Raw genomic sequence first — 24,853 nt, 5'->3', positions numbered from 1 at the left:
ACTGCCATTGCTACGGCTAAATAAGCTGCTCCCTGTTGTGTTCTCTGCAGTCAAAGATGCTGTGTTCTGTAATGGAGAATTTTTTCAGTGTGTACTGGTACCAGCATGCAATGATTTTTCCATTCGCTTTACTCTTCTGCCTGCCTGTGACTTTACTACTGTGCTGTTTCTTTTAGCTTTCCAACAGTAATTGCTGACTTTAGTCTTCTCTTTCTACGTAGAGTACTACGTTTTGGATTCTGATGTTGATTAAAGAATGTGTACATTTTCTTAAATGTTCATCTTAATTTATTTTCCAATCATAAAAATCTTTCAAGAGTTGAGCCATATTATATCTAGAAATTCTAGAATGTCTTCTAAACGTTTCCTTTGAAAGGGAAAAACCTGGTTACAACTGACCCAAATATATGTTACTCCACATTTTTGATGGGCACTTATTTACCCCAGGGATGGAATTCTCCAGAATGATTCAGATATAAGATACAACTTGATCTATCTTAATTTTCTAACATTATTGAACTTTAATGTAATCTGGCTTAGAGACTAGATTTATAGACTTTTGCCTCATATTTGTGAGATTAGATTGGCATCTTTGTGTCTCCTTTGATAATTGTGAGAAATATTAAAACTCCTATCCCTAGGGGCACCTGGGTGGCTCAGTCATTAAGCATCTGCCTTCGGCTCAGGGCGTGATCCCGGCGTTATGGGATCCAGCCCCACATCAGGCTCTTCCGCTATGAGCCTGCTTCTTCCTCTCCCACTCCCCCTGCTTGTGTTCCCTCTCTCACTGGCTGTCTCTCTCTCCATCAAACAAATAAATATTAAAAAAAAAAAACTCCTGTCCATAAAATCATATTAAGAGCTATTGTTATACAATCACATATGATTAATTTACATTTTTATAAGTGTAAAGCAAGCCTATTAGAAGTTAATTTGGGTCTTTAGGGCAGAGATCATGGATCATAGGTCAAGGGATCAGATAGGATCATGCCTCTAATTTCCATAGAATTTCAATGAAACCAGACATGAACAGCTTTTCTTATTTTCATATGGTCATTGCTTAGGTTAGTATTTAGATCAGGAACTTTTTTTCTCCAGGAGAACAACTTTTTTAATTCCTTTTTTCCTCCTTGAGGTTCTGAAAAACCAACATCTTAGTATTTTAGTGGATTTAACATCGGATAATTCCCTCAGAGATTATTGGTAATTCATTTTATTTTCTTTACTCATTTGGAAAATAGGGACAAATGTCTTTGCACTCTCTTCAAGGCATAGATATTTAAAAAAAGAGAGAGATTTGTTTACTCAATTGTAACAAACAAAATCTCAAACAGGATTCCTTTTTATATTCTGAATTGTATTAGTGCTAGCTCTAGTACTGAACCCACTAGCTGAGCATTTTAATTAGTAACTGGAAAATGCTTAGCTTGCAGGGAATTGAAAGGAAGAGTAATTAGGAACAGTAAATGCACCTTTTTTTCCAGCTGAAAATAAAATCTAGAAATGAAGGAAATGCATCATTTCCAGGAGAAGCGTCCTGGGTTGATACGATGGTATTGCTAACGTCCAGTAAATCATTTGACTGTCGTAACTCAGATTCCTTACCTCCAAGAAGGTAATTTCAAGCTAATCACCCTCTGGGAAGTAAGGAATCTGAAGATAAACATCCCACAGACTAATAATACTGAGTTCAGCCCTCCCTTGTTTTATAAGGTGAGTGAATTTAGTTTGAGGGGAAGCGTGGGTAAAGAGGAATGAGGATGCACACAGTGTTGCCATGCCAACAAAGAGAAGCTGTACTGTTAGACAGCTGCATCTGCAAAGTAAGGGAAGTCTCGTCATTCTCATGATTGAGTCTTAAGAGTTGAGAGAGGCTAGCCTCTCCGTGTCCTCCACTGATGAGATGTCTTCTCTTTTCTCTGGGGCTCTGTTCACGGTCTGACCTGGAAGGCAGGCTTTCTTTGAATAGGTGAGCCAACCTCCCACCCTCCCCATAAGGGCACTGCCCAACCCAACGCTCTGGCCTCCTTTGTTTCTGAGAATTTCCCCCTTGGGCACTTGCTTGAATTTTTGCTACCTCAGGCACACAGGTGGCCTCTGAGCACCCCCTTCCCTTCCAGTACAAAGACGAGGTAGAGGAGCAGTGTATGCATGATTGCCAGGTAATTTCCAGGGTTTGTTGTTACCCCTTGGGCTAATTGCTTGTCCCTTGTCATTGGAACTTCACTTCCCTGTTTGCCTAACATTTACTTGTACTTTTCACAAGTTCCTTTGGAAAAAAAATATTGATTAATACATTATTCAAGAGATCAATAAGCCCTGTGGAATATTGTCCAGCTAAACTGATCATTAAATTCATGTTGAGACTCACCTGAGCAAACAGAGAACGGAAATGTTATCACTGAGGATGCATTGAGAAGTGTGGACAACACAATCTTTGTTCAGTTTCACATAGTGTTATTTGGGTTTGCTTCTAAATTGACCTTGCCACATTTACTTTTAATCTGATAAATCTGTATTAGAACATGTATTGCCAGATATATATATATATATATATATATATATATATATATATATATATATATTTTTTTTTTTTTTTTTTTTTTTTTTTTGGTCTGTAACAGGGCTAGTTGTTTCTTGAAATCTCTCCCTAGTCAAACTAAAGTGATTAGGATAATTTTAAATTTTATATTGGTGCACAACTTTAAATTTTCTGCATTACTAATGTATTTTTTTATTTAGATGAAATTCTTTACACTTAGCAATTTTATTATGATATTCTGAAGATACAATTTCTGAATTATTTCAAAGAATACTTGTGCTGTCAATTCAATTGTAAGAGCCATATAAATAAAAAGCTATCCAGGTATTAGCTAAATGGTTTCCTTGATTTTTCCTTTTCATTTCCTGTTGTTCCATTTAACTGTTCTGTAGCTTTGCATATAAATTAGTTACACCGCTGTAATAATTTCTACCGGTGTAAACTAGGATTGACGTTTTCTTTCTGCTCCCTCGAGATAAAATGAGAAGTTGTGGCTTAGGGTTTTAAAACATTTTGGATTCTGTGCTCAAGTCTGCAGTGTCACTTCTAATAACTTATGCATTACTATATTTTCCAATTAGAAGCATTTCCACAAATCAGATTAAAAAATATGATACTGAATCACAATATTTTATACAGAAATGAAACATGAAGACTTTGTAAAATCTTTATAAAAAATTTATTGTGAGAATATGTTTGATTTGGGGTTTTTAAGTCTTTCTGAATTTTTTAAAAGATTTTCTTTATTTGAGAGCAAGTAAGCGAGGAGGAGTGAGGGGGGAGAGAAAACATGAGCAGGGGTGGGGGCGCGGGCAGAAGGAGAGGGAGATGCAGACTCACCGCTGAGCAAGGAGCCTAATGTGGGGCGCTATGTGGGGCTCAGTCCCAGGACTCCAGGATCATGACTTGAGCTGAAGGCAAATGCTTAATGGACTGAGCCACCCAGGCCCCCCAAGTCTTTCTGAATTTTAAATACTTCCTCAAATAACCCTAAGAAAGAAATGGAAGCATTTAACTGGGTAAAGACTGACAGCAGTGAGAGATTTGTAATTTTTTGCTCACAAGGTCAATGTTAGATTATTTCCAATCACATATACAAAACTTTAAAGGAAAACTGCTATGTTTCATTTTATTAATCCCATTTATAAGCCTGGATCAAATGCAATTTCTTCTTAGGTGTCACATTGGCTTGGGAAGTGGTCACCTTCCCTCTGTAACTATTTTGACATGTAATTGTTGTGGTTCTTCCACCTTCCAGAACTTTGCTGATGTGGAGTGTTTTCCATGTCTGGTCTCGCCTCTGCTTCCTGATGCCAGGAACATATCTTCTTAATTTTGAGTTTTCTGTTAATGCTGTTATTGACATGGTGTACAGCCATTGGTAGATCTGGGCCTACTGTGGCTACTTATAAAGAAAATTCTGTAATTTGGGAGCAGGATATCTAATTCTAGCTGTTTACATGAGGTGAAACTCCTGTGTGTGCTGAGAATTTTGTAATGTCCATTGGTTTTCCCCTTTGTGCTCTCACGGTTTCATCTAACACTCATGGTGAATGATTTTACTGCTTTTGCAGCTTTGTTTTGAGGATACGGTCTGGTCTGACCTAATTCTGAATCTGTCCCTTGCTGATTATATTATCTTGGGCAATTTTTTTTTTTAAGATTTATTTATTTTAGAGACAGAGCGCATGCGGGGGTGGAGGGGGCAGAGGGAGAGGGAGTCTTAAGCAGACTCTTTGCTGAGCGTGAAACCCAACTTGAGGCTGGATCTCACGACCCTGAGATCACGACCTGAGTCGAAACCAAGAGTTAGATGCTTAACTGACTGAGCCACCCAGGCGCCTCTATCTTGGACAATTTATTTAACTTCTCTACATCAGGGGTTGGTAAACTATGGCCCATGGACCAGATCGAGCCCAATGGCTATTATTGGGTCCATGAGCTAAGAATAGTTTTATGTTCTTAAATGTTTGCAAAAAAATTTAAGAAGAATATTTCATGACATAAAAATTATATTAAATTTGTATTTTAGTATGCGTAAATTAAGTTTTAATGGAATACGGCCATGTTTATTCATCTATGTATTGTCTACGGCTGCTTTTATGCTGTAATAGTTAAAGTATACAATTCACAGAGCCTAAAATTTTTATGTCTGACTCTGCAGAGAACGTTTGCATATCCCTGCTCTAAACCTCAGTTTCCTCTTCTGTACAATGGAAAAAATAGCACCTATTTCAGAGAGATTTGAGATAATGTGTGAAAAGTGCTTAGTACAGGGCCAACAGATAGATATTAAGCACTTAGTAAATGTTAGCTGTTGATGTTGTCATCATAATATTTGTAGTTTTTATCTTCCCATAATTTATGTGGTAAAGGTGGGCCTGAAATTCTCCTTTTCTACTCTCTAAAAATAGAATTATTTTTATATTATTCTTATGTAAAATTATTTTCTTTTATTTCTTTTTTTAGAGAGAGTATGGGATCAGGGGAAGGGCAGAGGGAGTAGGAGAATCTCGAGCAGACTCCCCGCTGAGCATGAGCCTGATGTGTGTGGGGCTTGACCTCACAACCCTGAGATCATGGCCTGAGATGAAATCAAGAGTCAGACACTCAACCAACTGAGCTACCCAGGCGCCCCTTATTTTATTTCATTTGTTTGAAAATATTCTGGTATTCCTGATGTTCAAAGATCTCCCCAAACTCCCTTCAGCCCACTTTACATTTAATTTCGCATTACTGTCTTCATCTTACTCACTGTAGCCCAACTGTACACCCAGTGACCTTTATACACCTTCCCTGTCCTCTCTTCCCCTTCATCTCCCATTTCCATATGCCAGGTCTAGTCTACCTTCCAGAACCTGGCACCAACATCACTGCCTTCACACAACACTATTTGTGTCTCCACTGCACCACACAATCCTCCTTCCCCAACAACAAAAACACAGAAGAATTTTGGGAGTAAAATCTCTGTTGGCAACTTTCTAGAGCATTCTGTCTCTGCGTTGGACAGAGCACACCCCTTTCTTGGCTGTGTCTTAGTTCGGTATACACTTGCAGTCCGTTCTTTCAGGGCAGTGCCATCTTTTGATCTGTGTAGTCCCCCATGTGTGTTTCTAATGCATGTTTTTTTCAAATTCATGAATTTATCTTTTTTCTTTCTGCCTTTCTAAAGTATGGATTTTTGGCCTCTTTTCAGACAGAATTCCTTGACATAAGCCAGCTGTCTTTCATCCATGATTTGGGACCAAAGGGCATGTAAGTTCCAGTGTTGCATGTTAAAGAGAAGTGTGGAAGCTGATAAGCATCACCATTGATTTATCAGCATGCCCTGGTGACAGAGCTCACCCGGCTTTACCACCTGCTTCTTTTCTTCCCAACAGAGTCAGAGCCACTCGGGGAATCTCTTTATACACAGTGCTACCTTGCTATACTGAACAAGGGTAGCAACGGCTCCATTCTCTTTCTTATGTGCTTACAGCACAGATTTCCTCTGGCTCAGCAATGGGAATGTTTTATACAGGTAGCAAATATGGTATGTGGGAGAAAGCATTAGAAATAAAGATACTGTGTTGTATATTCGAAAGTCGCTAAGAGAACAGATCTTAAAAGTTCTCATCACAAGAAAAGAATTATAGCTACGTACAGTGATGGATGTGCACTAGACTTATTAAGGTGATCATTTTTGCAATATATACAAATACCAAATTTATGTGTCGTATACCCGAAACTAGTATGATGTTGTATGTCAATTATGTCTCAATTTTAAAAAAATCAAATATACCAAATATACCAAATCCCTTCTTTTAATAACTTATAAAAGTTAGTTGTTTATCATTCATTTTCATGATTAAAAATAATACTGTGTAAAATTTATGCTAGGTAACAAGATTGAAATTAACTTAATGATTATTTTCCTTCATAATGTGAGAGCTTGATGTTATCAAGAGCTTAGCTTCTTTAGTAAAGGGCATTGTTAGTAGTTGTTTTAATATTTTTATTTTGTTAAGCAATTAGTATTGTTATTTCTTGTCCTGTTTTTCGAAATCAAGACATTTCTCTTTCCAAAGCTCTAATAGCTGTGCTCTATTCCTTTGGTATGGCTTGATCCTAGAACTGCAGGTAAAAAGGATGAGGAATATTTGGAAACCTTTGGGTGAGCACCTCCAATGATCTCAGTAGCAGCTGAACCATCCCTGTGCAGGCCCTTGGCAATGTGTGGGGTCTTTTTCAGCTTGTCGCAATGACTGGAGCACACACTCAGCATTTGGAGCCAGAAGCCAGAATGCTTAAGGTCCTGCACTATGTGCAAGGGAATTTTGCTGCCTCCAATCCAACCAGGTGCTTTTAGAGATCAGTTGCCAGAGTATCCAGCCTAGTGAATGCCTTATCGAGCTATTTGAGGGTGAAGAAGGAAGGAGAGGAAAGTGACATGAGAATGAAATAGTTTATTTAGTCCCAAGTCATGAGGCTGTATCAGTTAAGTGTGAGCTGGAAATTTGAGGATGCTGGGTTACCTTGATGTCTCTTTCAGAGAAGGTATGATAATGAAAAGATCCGGGGGACACAGAATACCAGGCTTGAATTGCTGTGGTCAGGGAAGAGCCTGCTACCGCTGGTCAAAAAGGTAGGTCTTAGCAGTTTTGTGCGTTTGTTTTAATGAACTGGATATTTGGGGAATTTTCACATACTAGTTTTCAATTATGAATTGATTATCTATCCTTTGAAGGTCGTAACAGAGCACACTCTAAATTATTTTAAGTTCTAGATTTCAGTATCCATGTAAGCTTTCTAACTCAAACCTGGACTTGTAGGTAGGCAGAGTGTACAAATTTTATTATATACATAAAAACCTGGTGGGCACTAGAACTCAAACACTGGTCAGCAACGTATACAAATGGCCGATAAGCACACATAGATATCTCAACATTTCTAGTCATAAGGGGAAATGCAAATCAAAAGCACAGTGGGGTCCACCTTCACACCCACTAGGATGATGGTCATGAAAAAGATACACAGTAACAAGTGTTGTTGACAAGGATGTAGAGACATCGGAACACTTCTACATTGCTGGTAGAAGTAGAAAATGGTGCATCCACTCTAGAAAACAGTGCAGTGTGTTAAACATAGGATGTGGGATTACTGGGGCATATGGTAACTCTAGGTATATACCCAAAAGAATTGAAAAAATAAGTCTGTATCAAAACTTGTAGAAGAATCTTCATAGCAGCATTATTCAGAATAGCCAAAAGGTATGAGCCACCCAAATGTCCATCACCTGATGAATGGTTAACAAATGTGGTATATCCATACAGTGGAGTATTATTTGGCCATAAAAAAAAGGAATGAAGATTAATGGACTTGGGGTTTCTTTCTGGGTTGATGAAGATATCTGGTTGTACAACGTTTTGAATATATTATAAAGCACCATATTATATACTTTTAAAGGAAAAGTTTTACTGTATATGAATAAAATGTTTAGAAATTTTTAATGAAAAAAAAAAAAAGAATGAAGTGTTAATTCATGCTATATCCTGAATGAATCTCAGAAACATCATGCTAAGTGAAAAAAGCCAGACACAAAAGGCCACATATTATATGATTCTATTCATATGAAATGTCCAGAATAGACAAATGTATAGAGACAGAGTAGATAAGTGGTCTCCAGGGGCTGGGAGGAAAGGAGAATGGGAAGTGACTGCTAATGGATATGGGGTTTCTTTTGGGTGGTGACAATATTCTGAAATTAGATATTAGTGGTGATGGTATACAACTTTATGAATGTACTAAAAACCACTGACTTGTATACTTTTAAACTAAAAAAGAAAAATTGGTCAGACTTCAAGGATGATAATTTTAGACTTACATTTGTGAGGATGTATATTGTGCTGTGTGATACAGACAGAGAACTTTATTTTTTTTTTAATGATTTTTTATTATATTATGTTAGTCACCATACAGTACATCCCCGGTTTCCACTCTAAGGCTCGATGATTCATTAGTTGTGTATAACACCCAGTGCACCATGCAATACGTGCCCTCCTTACTACCCATCACCGGTCTATCCCATTCACCCACCCCCCTCCCCTCTGAGGTCCTCAGTTTGTTTCTCATAGTCCATAGTCTCTCATGTTTCATTCCCCCTTCTGATTACCCCCCTTTCTTTATCCCTTTCTTCCCCTACCGATCATCCTAGTTCTTATGTTCCATAGATGAGAGAAATCATATGATAGTTGTCTTTCCAGACAGAGATCTTTAATTCATATCCTGTGTCCTATCCAACCAAAGAATCCTGGGGATCAGTATCCTCATCTGATTCTTACTTGTGTCCTCAAAGCATTTATCATAATATTTTGACTGTAACAGATAAGTTGTTTGTTATAATAATAATTTACTGGGATTTTGGAAAAATATTAAGAAGTATAAATTATTTCCCCAACCTTAAAAAAGATATATGAGCTCACGTGTAAATATGAAATTGAGCTAAGTGTATATTAAAAATATATGAGCTCTAAACTAAGATTTACCTTTAAACGTATTTAAAGTACACTACCAGCAAAAAATATCATTAAGCCAGGCTCGTATTTTCTTGGTTTTGAAAGGATGGAAGAAATTACAAGGAAAAGATCAAGAGATTAGACTGGAAAAATTAAAAATCTCTGTGTTCCAGTAAAACAATTTTACTAAAATAAAAAAGGAAGTAGTCTACTATAAAATATCTGTTTTCAAATAAACTGCTGTAACTTACATAAGCAGTAGTAGGGCCCTGGTGCAGAATACTCCTGAGCAACCTCCCCCGATCCCGCATCGGCTTTGGCTAAGGGAGCTAGCTGCTGGGGGAGCTAGCTGCTGGGGGCCAGTCACAAGGTTTCCAAAGGCAAGCCCTTATGAGTCTCTGACTGCGTCTGCTCTGGGCAGTTAGGGTCCATCTGCAGGCAGCTAGCTGCTGGGGGCCAGGCACAAGGTTTCCAAAGGCAAGCCCTCGTGAGTCTCTGACTGCAGACGCTCTGGGCAGTTAGGGTCCATTTGCAGGCGTACAGAGCAGACTGGAGCATTCGCAGCCCCCAGGAGCAGCCCTTGGCCAACAGCTGGCAGAGTCCTGCCCTGGCAGCCCTCTGGCAGGGTGATTCTGCCACAAGCTCTGCACTGTCTCTAGCGTCCTCTGGCAGGTTTGCAGCCCCCCTGCCCACAATAAAGGACATGCAAACACAACACATCCTTGATGGCTCCTTTCCAGCTCCTCCTCCTTCTCCTTCCCTGCCCTGGCTCCTAATAACTCCCCAGTATGTCCCTTTATAAACGGCTTTTACTTACCTCCTTGTCGCAGAGCAGACTTGTGGGCCTACCCAACCTGAGACATCAGCTCCAGAAATGGAAGTCTTGGTCTGGTCCATGTAGTCATTTACTGAGTGCTTAATGTTTGTCAGGTTGTGTGCTCGCTCCTGTAAAAAATCGAAGTCTCTGCCCTCACAGAGCTTTACTAGAGGAGAAAGGAAGTCAGCGATGAAGGTGACAAGCAGTGTGAACGGTATCCGTGCAGCTGTGACCAGACCTTTGAAGGGAAACGAAGGCAGTGGGATGGTGAGGGACTTGAGGACCGGAGGGGGCGACTTTAGCTCCCGGGGTCAAGGGACTGCTGTCGGAGTTACAACCTCCATGAGAAGGGGCAGCCAGAAAAGATGGGAGCCAGACTTTGTTCTGTAAAAGAACCTAGCTCCCTCACATCTTAAACTTGGGATTAAATCAGGCTTTCAACCAGGACAATCTAAAGAGATATGATCCTCCCTGGAATGAAATGTGTCATCATTTTAAATTGTGTAAATCTTTCCACGGAGATTGAAGCCCTGGTTCCCCATTAATAAGTATTTCCTGAGTTACACGTGTGGGTTATAAAGTATGAGTACCAAATAAAATGACAAGCTATAGCTGACAAAATTAGTTTAGAAATTTTCTCATGATAGAAACTATTATTATCTAAATAGGAGTCGCTTTTAAGGATGACACATTCATAACTCTCTTTTTTATTTTTGTACCCATAAAAAGCATTCCCTTCACTTTCTTATTTATGCTACATTGACAAATCAAGACAAAGCAAATGGGGCAATTAAACTTTCAATCAAGTCTCATAATGACCTTGTCTCAGGGACAAGTAAAAGGAGAAAAAAAAAAAAAGACAAACATGGCAAACATTTCTTCCAACAATTTAAAATCTCTGCTTAAACAGCCTATCTGTTGAGCAACTTCTCTTGCATCGGGTGGTGGACTAGATGATAAGCTTCTTATCTCAAATAATGTCTGAAAGAAGGAGATGTATAGATTTTAAGAAATAAATGTAGCATTTATTTTGCCAAGCTTTGAGCTACACCAAGAATTCTACAGACAGTGAGCAAGTAGACAAGTAATTCCAGGGAAGTGTCATGAGGAAGTGAAGCGTGGTGGGGTGGGGCCGGTTTAAGATTGAGTGGCCTGGGAAGGCCTCCCTGGGGAGGAGTGTTTCAGCAGAGAGTCGATGAACAGGGAAGGACTGCCTCTGGGAGGATCTGGAAGAAATAATTTCTAGGTGGAAGAATAGCAAATGTAGAAGCCCAGAGAACAACCTTGGCAAATCTGAGGACCAGCCAGACCTCGGAGGTGGGAGAGAACAGGAGGAGGTGAGGCTGAGAAGGCCGACTCCGGTGGCGTGTCTGCATTTTAGTACCACGGCAAGGAGTGGCTCAGGCAGGAGGCATCTTGTTCGAACAGACTATGATCTCACCTACTTGAGAACAAGAATGTTTGTAAAAGTGCCTAGTTACTGGCGTGAGGCGCAGGGCTGAGCAATGTATGTGAATCATCACCGTTATTTCGCACAAACACGGATGAGCTGGGCATCGCTGTCGTCCTCATGTTATGGACGGAGACCTCAGGCTCAGTTACGCATGTTCGCACAGTCAGGCGGGTGGCCGAGCTGGCATCGGAGGCCAGGGAGGATGACTGGTAGGTAGGTGCTTACTCCCTGGGTAGCTGGTGCCGACTTCCAGAAGATGGGTTGATTAGTTCCTTTCTTGATGCATATCCTCTCATTAAAGAAAAAAAGTCTATCGACAAAAGTGATAAAGGAAAGAAATCAGAAGAGTTTTAATGAATGGCATGATTAAGAAGAGCTTAATATTAAAGGCCAGGAATCAATTCACTCTGATATCTAATGACTATTAAAAAGAATTCATTACCAAAACAAAAATTATTATCTTTGGCATTCAGCTTTCAAAATCCAGCAGGGGTGCCTGGGTGGCTCCGTTAAGCATCTGACCCTTGATCTCAGCTCAGGTCTTGATCTCAGTGTCGTGAGTTCAAGCCCCGCATTGGACTCCACATTGGGCATGGAGCCTACTTTAAAAAAAAAAACAAAAAAAACCCAGCTGTTTCTACTAAACTTTTCTGTATTTCCAGGCTGCCACATCTTGGAGGGGCAGGGCAGGAATGCACATAGGATACCACATGAATGGTACCCCCAGTGCCGACTAGTGCTCTCACCCCGCAGTACACCCAGCCAGCTCCTTGCCATTGTGAACAAGGCTGTTGATAGCCTATACAGAGCCTCTGTGTCAATTAGAGAGAAGTACCCATTTCTGCAGCATGATATAATGTGACATAATGTGGCTATGCAGCATAGCCAACATCACAGCCCCCTGCACCAGGTGTAGGGCCTGTCTGTACAGTGGTACCTTGTGTCCTGTCCCTAAGACCATGTTTGGTAGCCTTTGTCCTGGTGGTTGTGCCACCAGCCTCTGCTCTCAGAAGGATTTCTGAGACTTGTTTTGTACTGCCAATCATAGGAGCGGGTACACCTGGGTAGGGGTCACCCTGCCGTAATCCTGCACTGTTGTCCCCGGGTGGTGCTCTGATGAGAGCTGGCTCTGCTGCACTTAGGAGTGCTTGACTTCTAGGCACACAGGTTCATGAGTCTGCTGTGTTTGACTTTCTTCTTAAGTTGGCAAGCCTGACAGCTGTGGTTTTCAAAGCCTCTGGCTCCTTCCCAGTCGGCAGGCTAGCACAGCAGTGCTCTGGGCCTGTGCCCTGCTGCGTGCCCGCTAACTTGAACCGCAGTGCAGCTGGGAGAAGGGACTGCGCTAAGGAAGGAACTTTAACAGATTCGTGATCCATCCCGCTCTCTTTTATCCTGAACTGAGGTTTATCGATAGGCAGCTGCATGTCTGCACTCATAACGCAGGCCCTCCAAGCCGCCGAGGCCTTGTTTATACCATGGCTGGGCATTTACACTGAGCAGCGTTCGGAGAATTCTTACAAAATGTAGTAATTCCTGCATTTGGTGACAATTATTGAGAATGTTGCCCATTATACTACTCAGTTGCCTGCTGTTAGGTCCCAAATGAGAAACTTCCTTTGGAATTTAATATTTTTTGGGGGGGGGACACCTTCTTATTTCGGTAATTTCTTCACTGGGTAAGGAACACCAGGAAGCTCAGACGCAAGTTGGCATGCCATCACCATAATTATGTTAATGTTGTGGTCAGGTATTTGCTTTCTGTGACCTTAACGTTTTTCCTTTGTTAACCATGCCACATGTATGTCCTTCACTGTTAGTGATCCTAAGTCCATCCCATCCCCTTTTATCGGGAAGGAGCCAGCCTGTACGTTAAGAAACAAATGAATGAAATGAAACTAGGTGGAAACCAACGTAGATTTGTCTGTATTAAATCCCAAACTCCAAAGCCAGTAAGTCATAATGTGGCTAGCAATTTCAGCAACAATTTATTATAGACTTTTTAAGATGCTGACTTCCCATGTCACATTTACAGTATTACTTATATTCAGGTGTTCTGGCCTTTCCTGTTCTCTAATATGCTTTACTTTCTCTGGTATTCGATATAATGTGCCCACTGTTATTTTATTCAGTTATGAACTGATTTATTTGATTGCTACAACTGTAAGTAAACGCGATTATAGGGGGGTGTAGGCAGCATGACACCATTGCTATTTGTATTCATTTTAAATCAGTCCCTACGGTCTGCCTCTTCTCACCGTCATTGTCGTGCCTGCCATCTACGTCCTTACTGCTCAAATGTCATCCCAGCGTGCCATCACCCATGAGCTTGTTAGCAATGCAGAATTTCAGGCCCTGCCCCACATCTACTGAATCAGAATCTGCATTTTATTTCTATTATTTATTTTATTACTATTATTTTTCATGGACGTATAGTTGGCATATAGTAGTATATTAGTTTCAGGTGTACAACATTGCGATTCAACATTCATATACATTACCAAATGCTCGCTACGATGCATATAGTTACCATCTGTCATCATGCAAAGTTATTAAAATATCATTGACTGTATTCCCTGTGCTGTACTTTGCATCCCTGGGACTTATTTGTTTTACAACTGGAAGTTTGTACCTCTTAATCTCCTTCACCTGTTTGCCTGTCCTTCCATCCCTCCCTGTTCTGGTAACCAGTAATTTGTTCTCTGTATTTATGAGTCTATTTCTGTTTTGCTGTGTTTCGTTGGTTGGTTTTTGTTTTTAGATTCCACACATAAGTGAAATCATATAGTATCTGTCTTTTTCTGTGTGACTTCTATCACTTAGCATAATACCCTCTCTAGGTCCATCCATGTTGTTGCAAATGGCAAGATCTTTTTTTTTTATGGCTGAGTAATATTCCACCACATTTTCTGTATCTGTTCATCGATAAGTTACTTCCATATCTCGGCTATTGTAAATAATGTTGCAGTAAATGTAGGGGTGCATGCATCTTTTCGAGTTAGTGTTTTTGTTTTCTTCAGGTAAATAGTCCAAAAGTGGAAATGCTGGATCATTAGTATTTCTATCTTTATTTTCTTGAGGAACCTCCATACTGTTGTCCACAGTGGCTGCACCAATTTACTTTCCCACCAACAGTGCACCAGGGTTCCCTTTCCTCCACATCCTCACCAACACTTGTTATTTCTTGTCCGTCTGGTACTAGCCACGGAATCTGCATTTTAACAGGAGAGCCATATTTACAGTGAAGTATAAGAAGGGTTGTTCTATATTATTGTAGTAGTTTGCTAACCTGATACATCACATCCCTCTTTGTCCTTCATACCTTTCTTCCTGAAACACAGTTACAGTGTTATTCTCATCTCCTTCCTTGCCAGGGCATGAGGATTCTCTTACCTAATAATCATCCTAGTATTTTTGTTAAAAACACAGATTGTCACGCCTTCTTAATAGATCCATGTGGGGCGTGGGAAACTATGATTTTTTAACAAGCATCTCCAGAGCTTCTGATGGCAAAGCAAGTTGAGGAAACACTGGTTCCATGCTATGAAATCAGCCTCCTGAGCATGGCCTTCAGCCCCTCCTCAGTGTGGCCTTTGCCCGTTTTCCCCACGCGACACTCATGTGCCCATTTTTCCTTACTATACTCCCCGAGACCCGAGACCCTGGCCTCCCCAGACTTTCTCCCACCGCATGCAGCATTTCCACACCTCCATGTGCCTTTGCCAACTCTTCCCTCCATGTGGGATGTATGCCTCGGCCACCCTGCTTTGGGTTTTATTTGATCGGATCCTTTCTGGCCTTGCTCAGACACCCCGGGACAGTGACTCTAGCTCTTTCTCTTAGTCAGAACTAAGGACTCCCTTTTCCTCATACCCATTACCTTTTCAGTTTTTCGGACCTTCTTTGTGCCCCCACTAGCCTAGTAAGCGACTTGGAGGGCATGTCTCCTTTACCTCTGTGCTGTTTCTACCTCTGCCCCAACTCCCAGCTTATCACTCTTTTTTTCCATTATGAAACCCTTAAATATATATTGAGTTGCTTACATATATGCTTCTGAGAAATCGTGTCCTATTGAACATCATTTATTAATAGCCCTTAAAACCACAAGTAATTTGAATGAAAACAGAATATGTGGAGTATTAGATGCTTACTGGGTGGTTTTTAGAGGAGGATTTTTACCTCCTGAGAGACTTATTTGCCTCTTTTATGACCGTTTATTTTAGCAAACATTTTCCCAACGCATTTCCATTTTTCCAGCAGCTGAGGCTCCCGCTCTACATCCTACAAGCCCTACGTGGCCGTGTCAGCGCCGTTTCCGGCTTTGCCATTAGTGTGCAGAAAGCTCATGAGTTACTTTGAATTGCTTGGTGCTGGTACTTCTTAGAAAAACCTCATAGACTTATTCGTTTTTTGTTATTGCTGTTATTGAATAGTGATTTTTTTTAAAAATCACTACTGGACATTTTTATTTAAAAAATAAAATGATATCTACAGTCTGCGAGTGTTTACTTAACTTGTCATAATTTGTTCTTTTTGTTTCAGTAATCCAATATAACTCTAAAAATATTTATTTTCTTCTTACAGGTGGTTGATAGTGAAAGATTCATTTTTATTATATATGAAGCCAGACAGCGGTGCTATTGCCTTTGTGCTGCTGGTAGATAAAGAATTCAAAATTAAGGTGGGGAAGAAGGAGACAGAGACGAAATATGGGCTCCGAATCGATAATCTTTCAAGGTAGAAATTTCAAATATTTTTCAAAGATTTCCCTCAAAAACAAAGTTCTTCTCCCAACCTTAAGTCAAGAAGGAAGTAAAATAATTTAAATCTTAGAAAGTTGTTCTTTAGAACTCCTCTTCAATCAAAAATAATGAAACTGCTTTTCTTTCTATATATTTTTAAGTATAGAATATCCAATGTGCAACAGTCAGAATAAATAACCGCATGTGTTGATTTATGATTGTTTCAACAAAATGTATGCCTATTACAAAATTAATTACCCAGTAATAGCAGTTTACCAAACAGATAAATTAAGGAGTGATAGTTTCACGTTTTTTAAAAAATAAAATTTTATTTTATAAATTGATATCCTTTAATTAACAGAAACACATGAACAGTGATTTTTTTTTTAAAGATTTTATTTATTTACTTGACAGTGAGAGAGACAGCCAGCGAGAGAGGAAACAGAAGCAGGGGGAGTGGGAGAGGAAGAAGCAGGCTCATAGCGGAGGAGCCTGATGTGGGGCTCGATCCCATAATGCCGGGATCACGCCCTGAGCTGAAGGCAGATGCTTAACCGCTGTGCCACCCAGGTGCCCCTAAACAGTGATTTGATTTACAAAAATTCTGTTTGCACACAGATTTTAAGAAAAATACCTTGAAAGGATACTCAAGTGTACGTTTACTACAGATTTTATTAGTGAGTGTGTTTGTGTTAATAAATGTTTCTTTCTGGAAGATCGTAGTTATGTAATATGTGTATGTCTTTTTCTCTATATATACGTTTGGTTCTACAAAGTTCAGCCTCATGTATACAAATATATATTTCTTTCTTTTCACATATTGACTAATATATGTATTTAATATCTATTTATTTATTTATTCAAACTCATACACACTGTGTAGTACACATTGGCATGTGTTTTGTGTGTGTGTCTGTGTATGTATGTGTGTAAAAAGGTGCTGAACTTCCTTATCTTTTCTGACTGTAGATTTACGATTATCTGCCCCCAACAGCCTAGTATAGTGCTAGTCATAGTAAGTAACTTTATGCATGTGAGCATGAATGAACGAGTAAATAACCTGAAAATTTATTTTAGCTATATTGTATATAGTTTAAAATCCTGCCCAACATGTTCAGAAGTCTGCTTTTTTGATATAAACAGGATGCTCTTTGCTTAAAATTTCCAACCTATGTTTGCTGCAATACGGAAACAAAATGGCCCATGTTTCATTGTTCAATTTTTTTGAAGAGACAGAACACAGAGTGATCATTCTTTTCCGCACTTTGATTTTCTTTGAAGGACACTTACTTTAAAATGCAACAGCTATAGACATGCTCGGTGGTGGGGAGGGGCTATAGAAGAATTCATCCAGAAACACGGCACCGACTTTCTCAAAGACCATCGATTTGGGTCATATGCTGCTGTCCAGGAGAATACTTTAGCTAAATGGTAAGATTGTCTTGCTCTAAGACTATTTTTTATAGTCATAGTATCTAACATTATAGCAGGCCTAACTTCATCTGGAATCAATTTTCGAAGCTGTGGAAACATATTCTTCATTATACCCTTGACAAGGGCCTTTCTTCATAGGACTACTTGAGCATAGATTAGTTTTCCAATGTTTGTATTTAAGATTTTCATAGTGAGCATTCAATAGCTAGCTTTAGATTTTGAAGTTTGATTTTAAAATCTAACTTTTCCATTTTTTATTGATGCAAATGGAATGTTTACTTAAGTTATTAGCTACAATTTAAGAATGAGAATTTACTTGCTGGGTATTTCTTTTAAATAAAATGCTTTCCATGTTTTTCTGCCCACGGATTGGAAACCAGTCTGTTTTCAGTCTCAGAAGAACAATGGTGTGAGTTCGACAAGATGAGAGGGTTCATCTGACTCATGTGATGATGAGACCAATTTGTTGTCCTCTCAGCAGAATCTGGTCACTTACTTCCATCTCCTTGCTGTACTTCCTGCATGGCAGACGAAAGATGGGATTTTCAATCCTTGGTCTTCAGCTATACAAAGTAAACTGGTGGCTTTGTAGAGACTCAGACAGTGGCTTTCATCTTTTACTTTGCCATAAGATATGTTTCCTTTCTTTCTTTTTGTAAAAAAAAATAAATGAAACAAAAATCTCGTCTTTCAGGTACGTTAATGCCAAAGGGTATTTTGAAGATGTGGCAAGTGCTATGGAAGAGGCAGAAGAAGAGATTTTTATCACGGATTGGTGGTTAGTATTTATCTATGGGGGTTTTGTTTGGAGGTTTCTACAATTAGACGTGTAAAACAGTGTTGTGCTGTTCCAGAATCGTACATTATGAAAACCAACAGTACCCATAGATGGTTTGGCTACAGTCTCAACCAACTAACTATAATAGGCTTCAGTAAAAAGTCTTTTCAAAAAACTTGACCTCCAAATATATCCTTAAAATATTTAGCTTAATTTTTTGTCTGTCTTTTTTTCTTTCTTTCTTTCTTTCCCTCTTTCTTTCTTTCTTTCTTTCTTTCTTTCTTTCTTTCTTTCTTTCTTTCTTTCTTTCTTTCCTTCCTTCCTTCCTTCCTTCCTTCCTTCCTTCCTTCTAGATTTTATTTATTTTTTTGTCAGAGGGAGAAAGCATAAGCAGGGGGAGCTGCAGGCAGAGGGAGAAGCAGCCTCCCCACTGAGCAAGGAGCCCAATGTGGGACTCGATTCCAGGACCCTGGGATCACGACCTCAGCTAAAGGCAGACACTTAACCAACTGAGCCCCAGGCGTCCCTGTTTTTGTCTTTCCATTTAGAAATAGACACCCAAATATTCATCTTAGTAAAGATTATTTTGTAATGCAAGTACAGTTTGAGACATGATAGAAAATAATCTTCCTTGGGTGCCTTCATTTGGTATTTCAGTCACCGGGTCCAGTGAATATACTTCTGAATTGTCCCTTTGAAGCTGGAATGGTTCCAGTTTGCCTGTTACGAAATGATTAGGCCTGGTCGACTTTTTTGGAGATACATCAGATTTCAACTTTTTGACCCCCTTTACAGATACCCATGAGAGTTGCGATGCTTATCAGAGCCACTGGAAATCTCATACTTAAAACTCATTTAGCTCTTGGGAAATTGTACTCTTGGAGTTGGTGTAGGCTTTATAGTTTGACTTCAGTTCCAATTACCCATCTGCCCGGACAGTTAAAACCAGTTGCAGATGCCAAAATTGACCGCAGTGGAAATGAACATGTATGTCTAAAATGTGTTTTCCTTCTAAGAATTTAGTTGCTGAGCTGCTCCTTATTTTTCCCTGTCTTGTTTCCTTTCAAATGCTGTCTTACATATAAACTGCGACAATATCATAATTTATTTCTTCCTAATTCTAGATTTTGGGGAGAGGGGAGAGTAATTAGGAATATGAACTCAGCTTTTCTACTCTTTTGCCTTAGTGATATGGAAATCTATAATTCTAGAGCATGCTTTCCCAACCTTGGCACTATTGTCATTTTGAGCCAGATAATTCTTTGTTATGGGAGGTGGTTCTGTGCATTGTCGGATATTTAGCACCATCAGCATGTCTGGCTTTCACCGACTGGATGTCAATAGCAAGCTCCTGGTTGCTGTCGTGTCTTCAGAGATTGCTGAATGTCCCGTGGAGGACAGAGTCCGTCTTGGTTGAGAATCATTAATCTAGGGTCAGTAGATAAGTGTGTGACAGTCTGCATGTCTGTGAGCCTATTTATTCTCATGTGTGGCAGAGCTAAATCTTGGCCTTTATTGTCACATTTTGTCCCTTCACTCAGTTACCAGGAATAAAAGAAAGTTTCGTACTTAAGAGCTATTTCTTTGGTTGAATACTTTATAAACACTTAGGAGAATAAATTTATGCTTAATGTAGTACTATATTCCTTTAGATAATATTTCTGAAAGTTTGATGAAGACATGAGAGAGACTGAAGATAGTTTTTCCATTGAGCCCATATTTTCATGTTTTATGCAAGAAAATAATATCTCTTTTGAAGGTTCTGAACACTAAAATACAGGCTCCCATTTAAACATCTAAAGAGATGGAACCCTGACTGTTTTCTGTTGTTGGAAAGAAAATAAACCAGGTTATTTCTTTTCTATAACTGTCTAGGATAACATCTTATTACCACACTCCCTTTGACATAAAGCCTCCATTGTAACTTCCCTCATGACAAGTGAAGAAAATTCTTGTCATGCAAGTATATTGCAAAAGAGAGCATTCAGCAACTTAACCAATACTGGTATGTCCAGTATTGGTATACTGAGAGAGTGAAAAGCATAGTTGGAAGATGCACTTGTCCTTTAGAAGCTTCTAATCTAATTCAAGAGATATCATATGTTTAAGTGAAAATTGTGCTAATAAGTTTATAAAATAATTAGTGTGCAAACAAACAAAGATGGAGGTAGTGAAATGAGAAACAGCCTGGGACCTTCTAGTTCATTAATCCATGTAACCACCCATCCATTTACTTGTTAACTTAGTGATTCATTCCAGAACTATTTAATGAGCACCCACTCTGACAGATGCTGAACTATGAAGATGATGGAGAAGCAGCCCCTACCCTAGAACAAGAGAGGCAGGAAGTCATATGGAAAACCACAGACTGGGGAAAAGCAGGTGATGAGGATTAAGAGAGCAGAAGGCTGTAAAGAAGGAGGAGCCCTGAGGTGGGGCAATGCCTGAGCCTACAGAAGCTTTGGAAGCTTCACGGAAGAGAAGGCTGGCCTGGGGCTCGGTGATGGACTTGATGAGACAAAGACAGGTGAATGTTTTGGCAGGGGGATAGCCAGGACCGAGGCATAGAAGTGTGAGAGTGCCCAGCAGCTCGGGGGGAGGGTGGAGGCTGTGGATGGCTGACGCATGGCATCCTTGGGGATGGCGGGTGGAGATGGCAGCGAAGAGATGCGTCAGGGGGAAATTGTGAAGGGCACTGGGGGAGCTGCTGAGGAGTTTGCACTTACTGCTGTGAACACTGGAAACCACTGACAATTTTTAAACCTGGGGAGTTCAGTCACATTTGTTTTCTAAAAGGGATCATTCTGGTAATAAGGCAGAAGAGGAATTAAACACTGGTTGTAGAGCCCACTTGGCAAGCTACTGTTGTAGTCCAGGAGAGAAATGGTGAGGGTCTTTGCTCAGACCACCTTCGGGACCTAACTCTTACAGACTTGGGGCGAGTGGTTTCTAAGGCACAAAGTAACATTGACGATAGCAGCTACCATTTGTTAAATTGTTACAAGTGCCAGAGGCTATGTTATAGTTGTGAAAAGTGAGACGCATGAGGTAGGTAAGGACACTGCCCACGGTCAGGCAGTTGGCAGAAGCCAGTGCTGGCTGGGACCCAGGCGTGTCTGCTCTGGAGCCCCTGTGTCACGGAGCTGCCTCTCGGAGAGGGCCTGCTGCACTGCACGGTGCCTGAAGTTCCTTTAATTTACTTATTTTTAAAGGTTCTATTTATTTATTTGACAGAGTGAGAGAGAGTGTGTGCATGAGTGGGGTACGGGCAGAGAGACAAGCAGCCTCCCCACTGAGTGCAGAGCCCAGCATGGGGCTCAGTCCCAGGACCCTGAGATCATGATCTGAGCCGAAGTCGGAGACTAAACTGACTGAGCCACCCAGGCGCCCCTGCAGTTCCTTTTAGATCTGAGATTCTTTAAGAACAGACTGAACTGTTTTGAGGTACTGAATAAATAAGCAATCAGATTTGGGTAGATTTGGCTTGGAGAAATTTTCTGAAGAGGTAAATTCTGAGGTAGGCTGTCAAGTTAGAAGAGATAATGACCCATTGAACAGCCCAGACTATCAAAAAACTAAAGTGAAGAGTAAATTCCAGTTGGGTATTGAAGGTGTCCTAAGAGGTAGTTTCTATATAAAGAGTACTGAACATTCTTCACAAGTTAATATGGATTAGCCAGAATACTGGTTTTATGCCTTTTCTGTACTTGGTGCTATTTCAAGTCACCTGTGAATTAACTAGCCGGTGTTCATTGGAGTATGTCCAAAATGAGGTTGGACACCAAGATGTGGCTACGAGCTCCATTGCCAAATGGCTAATTGCTCTTAGGGCAGATCCAGAGACTGCGGCTTAGCTCCCATTACCTCTTGGTGGTGGTGGTTCTGATTACCCCTGGGCAGCAGGGACGTGTGCAGCAAGTGTGTTGAGGGTTCGCCATAGTTGGTTCTTTATCCAGCCCATCAGGGGTAGCGGTGCAAGTGGGGTTTGCCCCAGCGCCTGAGCCTCTGCGTTAACCATGTCAGAAATAGATAGGATTAGTAAAACTGAAGAATGTTTAAAAAGAGATTTTTCATTTTTAAAAAATTTTAAATTTTAATTCCAGTAGAGTTAATAGTGTTCTATTAGTTTCAGGTGTGCACTATAGTCATTCAACAGTTCTGTGCATTACTCAGTGCTCATCCTAAGTGTACTCTTGAATCCCTAACACCTATTTTACCCAGTCCCCTACTCAGTTCCCCTCTGGTAACCATCAGTTAGTTTGTTCTCTATAGTTAGGGGTCTGTTTCTTGGGAGGCGCCCAGGGAGCTCAGTCGGTTGAGGGGTTAAGCATGTGACTCTTGATTTTGGCTCAGGTCATGATCTTAGGGTGATGGGATCAAGCCCTGCATCAGGCTCCTTGCTTGGGGAGGGGGTGCGGCATCTGCTTGAGATTCTGCCCCTCCCCCTGCTTGTTTCTCCCCCTCTCTCTAATTAATTAATTAAAAAAAAAACAAACCCGGGGTGGATGCCTGTGTGGCTCAGTCAGTTAAGCATCTGACTCTTGATTTTGGCTCAGGTCATGATCTCAGGGTTGTGAGGTCGACCCCTGAGTCGGGCTCTGCACTGGACATGGAGCCTGCTTAAGATTCTTTTTCTCTTCCTCTCCCTCTGTCCCTCCCCCCACCTCACCCTCTCTTTAAAAAAAAAAAAAATATTCCCTTCCCTTCTAAAAAGGAAGGAAGGAAGGAAGGAAGGGAGGGAGGGAGGGAGGGAGGGAGGGAGGGAGGGAGGGAGGGAAGGAGGGAGGGAGGAAGGAAGGAAGAAAAGAATGAAAGTCTGTTTCTTGGTTTGTCTCTCTTTTTTTCCCTTGCTCATTTGTTTTATTTTTCAAATTCAACATATGAGTGAGATTGTATGATAGTTAGCTTTCTCTGACTTATTTCACTTAGCATTATACTCTCTAGCTCCATCCATGTTGTTGCAAATGGCAAGATTTCATTCTTTTTTATGGCTGAATAATATTCACACACACAAACATGTACCAGTTCTTCTTTATCCATTTATCTATCAGTGGATACTTGGGCTGCTTCCATAATTTATCTATTGTAAATAATGCTGTTATAAACATAAGAGTGCAGGTATCCCTTTGAATTAGTATTTTTGTATTCTTTGGGTAATACCCAGTAGTGCGATTACTAGATTGTAGGGCAGTTTTATTTTTAACTTTTTGAAAAAACCTCCATAGTGTTTTCCACAGTGGCTGCACCAATTTGCTTTCCCACCAACAGTGCTTGAGGGTTTCTGTTTCTCCAAATCCTTGCCGACATTTGTTATCTCTTGTGTTTTTGATTTTAGCCATTCTGACCGTGGTGAGGTAATATCTCATTATAGTTTTGATTTGCATTTCCCTGATGATGAATGATGTTGAGCATCCTTTCATGTGTCTGTTGGCCATCTGGATGTCTTCTTTGGCGAAATGTCTGTTCATGTCTTCTGCCCATTTTTAAATTGGATTATTTGTTTTTTGGGTGTTGAGTTGTATCAGTTCTTTATGTATTTAGATACTAGCCCCTTATCATCAGATATGTCATTTGCAAGTATAGTAGGATGCCTTTTAGGGTTTTTGTTTTGTTTTGTTGTTTGTTTGTTTTTTACTTAAAAATAGTTGTATTTATATTCCACAATTTGCTCAAATACTGGTTTTCTTATAAACTTTCTACAGGATGTTTTTTAAAGAAGTTCTAAATGGTGTCTTGACTGTGTTCTCACGGAATTTCACGGAAATAGTTCTGTGTATTTTTATAGCTTAATTTGTACTGAAGGGAGGGCAGGTGGTCACATGCAGGTCATGTGAGATTCTAACATGCCAGTTAGTGAGTTTTCTGATGTGAATCATCCCTTTGATGCTGAAGGTAATGCATCTGTTGAAAGAAGCGATCGTAATTTTGGACTATTGCTCTCTACATCTTCCAGTTTTCCTGTGTTATCTTCCCACATAATGTGAAATCTCATGACTCTAGGATTAGATACCAAAATATTCCTTTGAATGTTAGAAAAGTCTGGTTTTACTGGCAGATTTTTCCTTAATTCTGTCTCGGTATATTCATTATTTACATAATAGCCAACTCTAATAAATTCTTGATCTTAATAGGTGCATGTAATTAGCACAACTGTTACACCTATTGCATCTGTATCTGGAATGAGTCCTGGATTGGGTGCATCAGCCTGAAATAAAACCACATACCTTCCTGCAGGGCCTCAGCCTGGAGCAAGATGGGCTCCCACTCCCAGAATGGACTGGGAAACTTTAACTGCAGCTCCACCTGCTGGTGTGGATTAAGACCAGTTGCCTTTTAGTTTTGTGGATGGTCTTCTTCCCTGTGCAGAAGCTTTTTATTTTGAAGTAGTCTCAATAGTTTATTTTTGTTTTTTATTTCCCTTGCCTCAGGAGACCTATCTAGAAAAATGTTGCTAGGGCCGATGTTAAAGAAATTACTGCCTGTGTTCTCTTCTAGGATTTTTATGGTTTCGGGTCTCACATTTAGGTCTTTAATCCATTGTGAGTTTATTTTGGTATAAGAAAGTGGTACAGTTTCATTCTTTTGCATGTAGCTGT

General features: G+C 40.1%; 1 protein-coding gene across 6 annotated transcripts in view; it reads left to right on the top strand.

Annotated features, from left to right (window-relative positions):
* PLD1 (phospholipase D1) overlaps nucleotides 1-24,853 on the top strand; it is a 227,981-nt gene that overhangs the window by 100,547 nt on the left and 102,581 nt on the right. For all 6 annotated transcript variants that reach the window (XM_044384107.3, XM_026498587.4, XM_048214773.2 and 3 more), the window contains 5 exons: nucleotides 5,739-5,797; nucleotides 7,074-7,166; nucleotides 15,888-16,040; nucleotides 17,327-17,476; nucleotides 18,174-18,257. In XM_044384107.3, coding sequence (XP_044240042.1) covers nucleotides 5,739-5,797; nucleotides 7,074-7,166; nucleotides 15,888-16,040; nucleotides 17,327-17,476; nucleotides 18,174-18,257 — 539 coding nt within the window. The remainder of the gene's footprint in view (nucleotides 1-5,738; nucleotides 5,798-7,073; nucleotides 7,167-15,887; nucleotides 16,041-17,326; nucleotides 17,477-18,173; nucleotides 18,258-24,853) is intronic.

Source organism: Ursus arctos, unplaced genomic scaffold, assembly GCF_023065955.2.
Source record: "Ursus arctos isolate Adak ecotype North America unplaced genomic scaffold, UrsArc2.0 scaffold_4, whole genome shotgun sequence".
NCBI classification, from domain to species: Eukaryota; Metazoa; Chordata; class Mammalia; order Carnivora; family Ursidae; genus Ursus; species Ursus arctos.
Note: the sequence above shows the minus strand (reverse complement) of the source record. Positions and strands in the feature narration are given on the sequence as shown.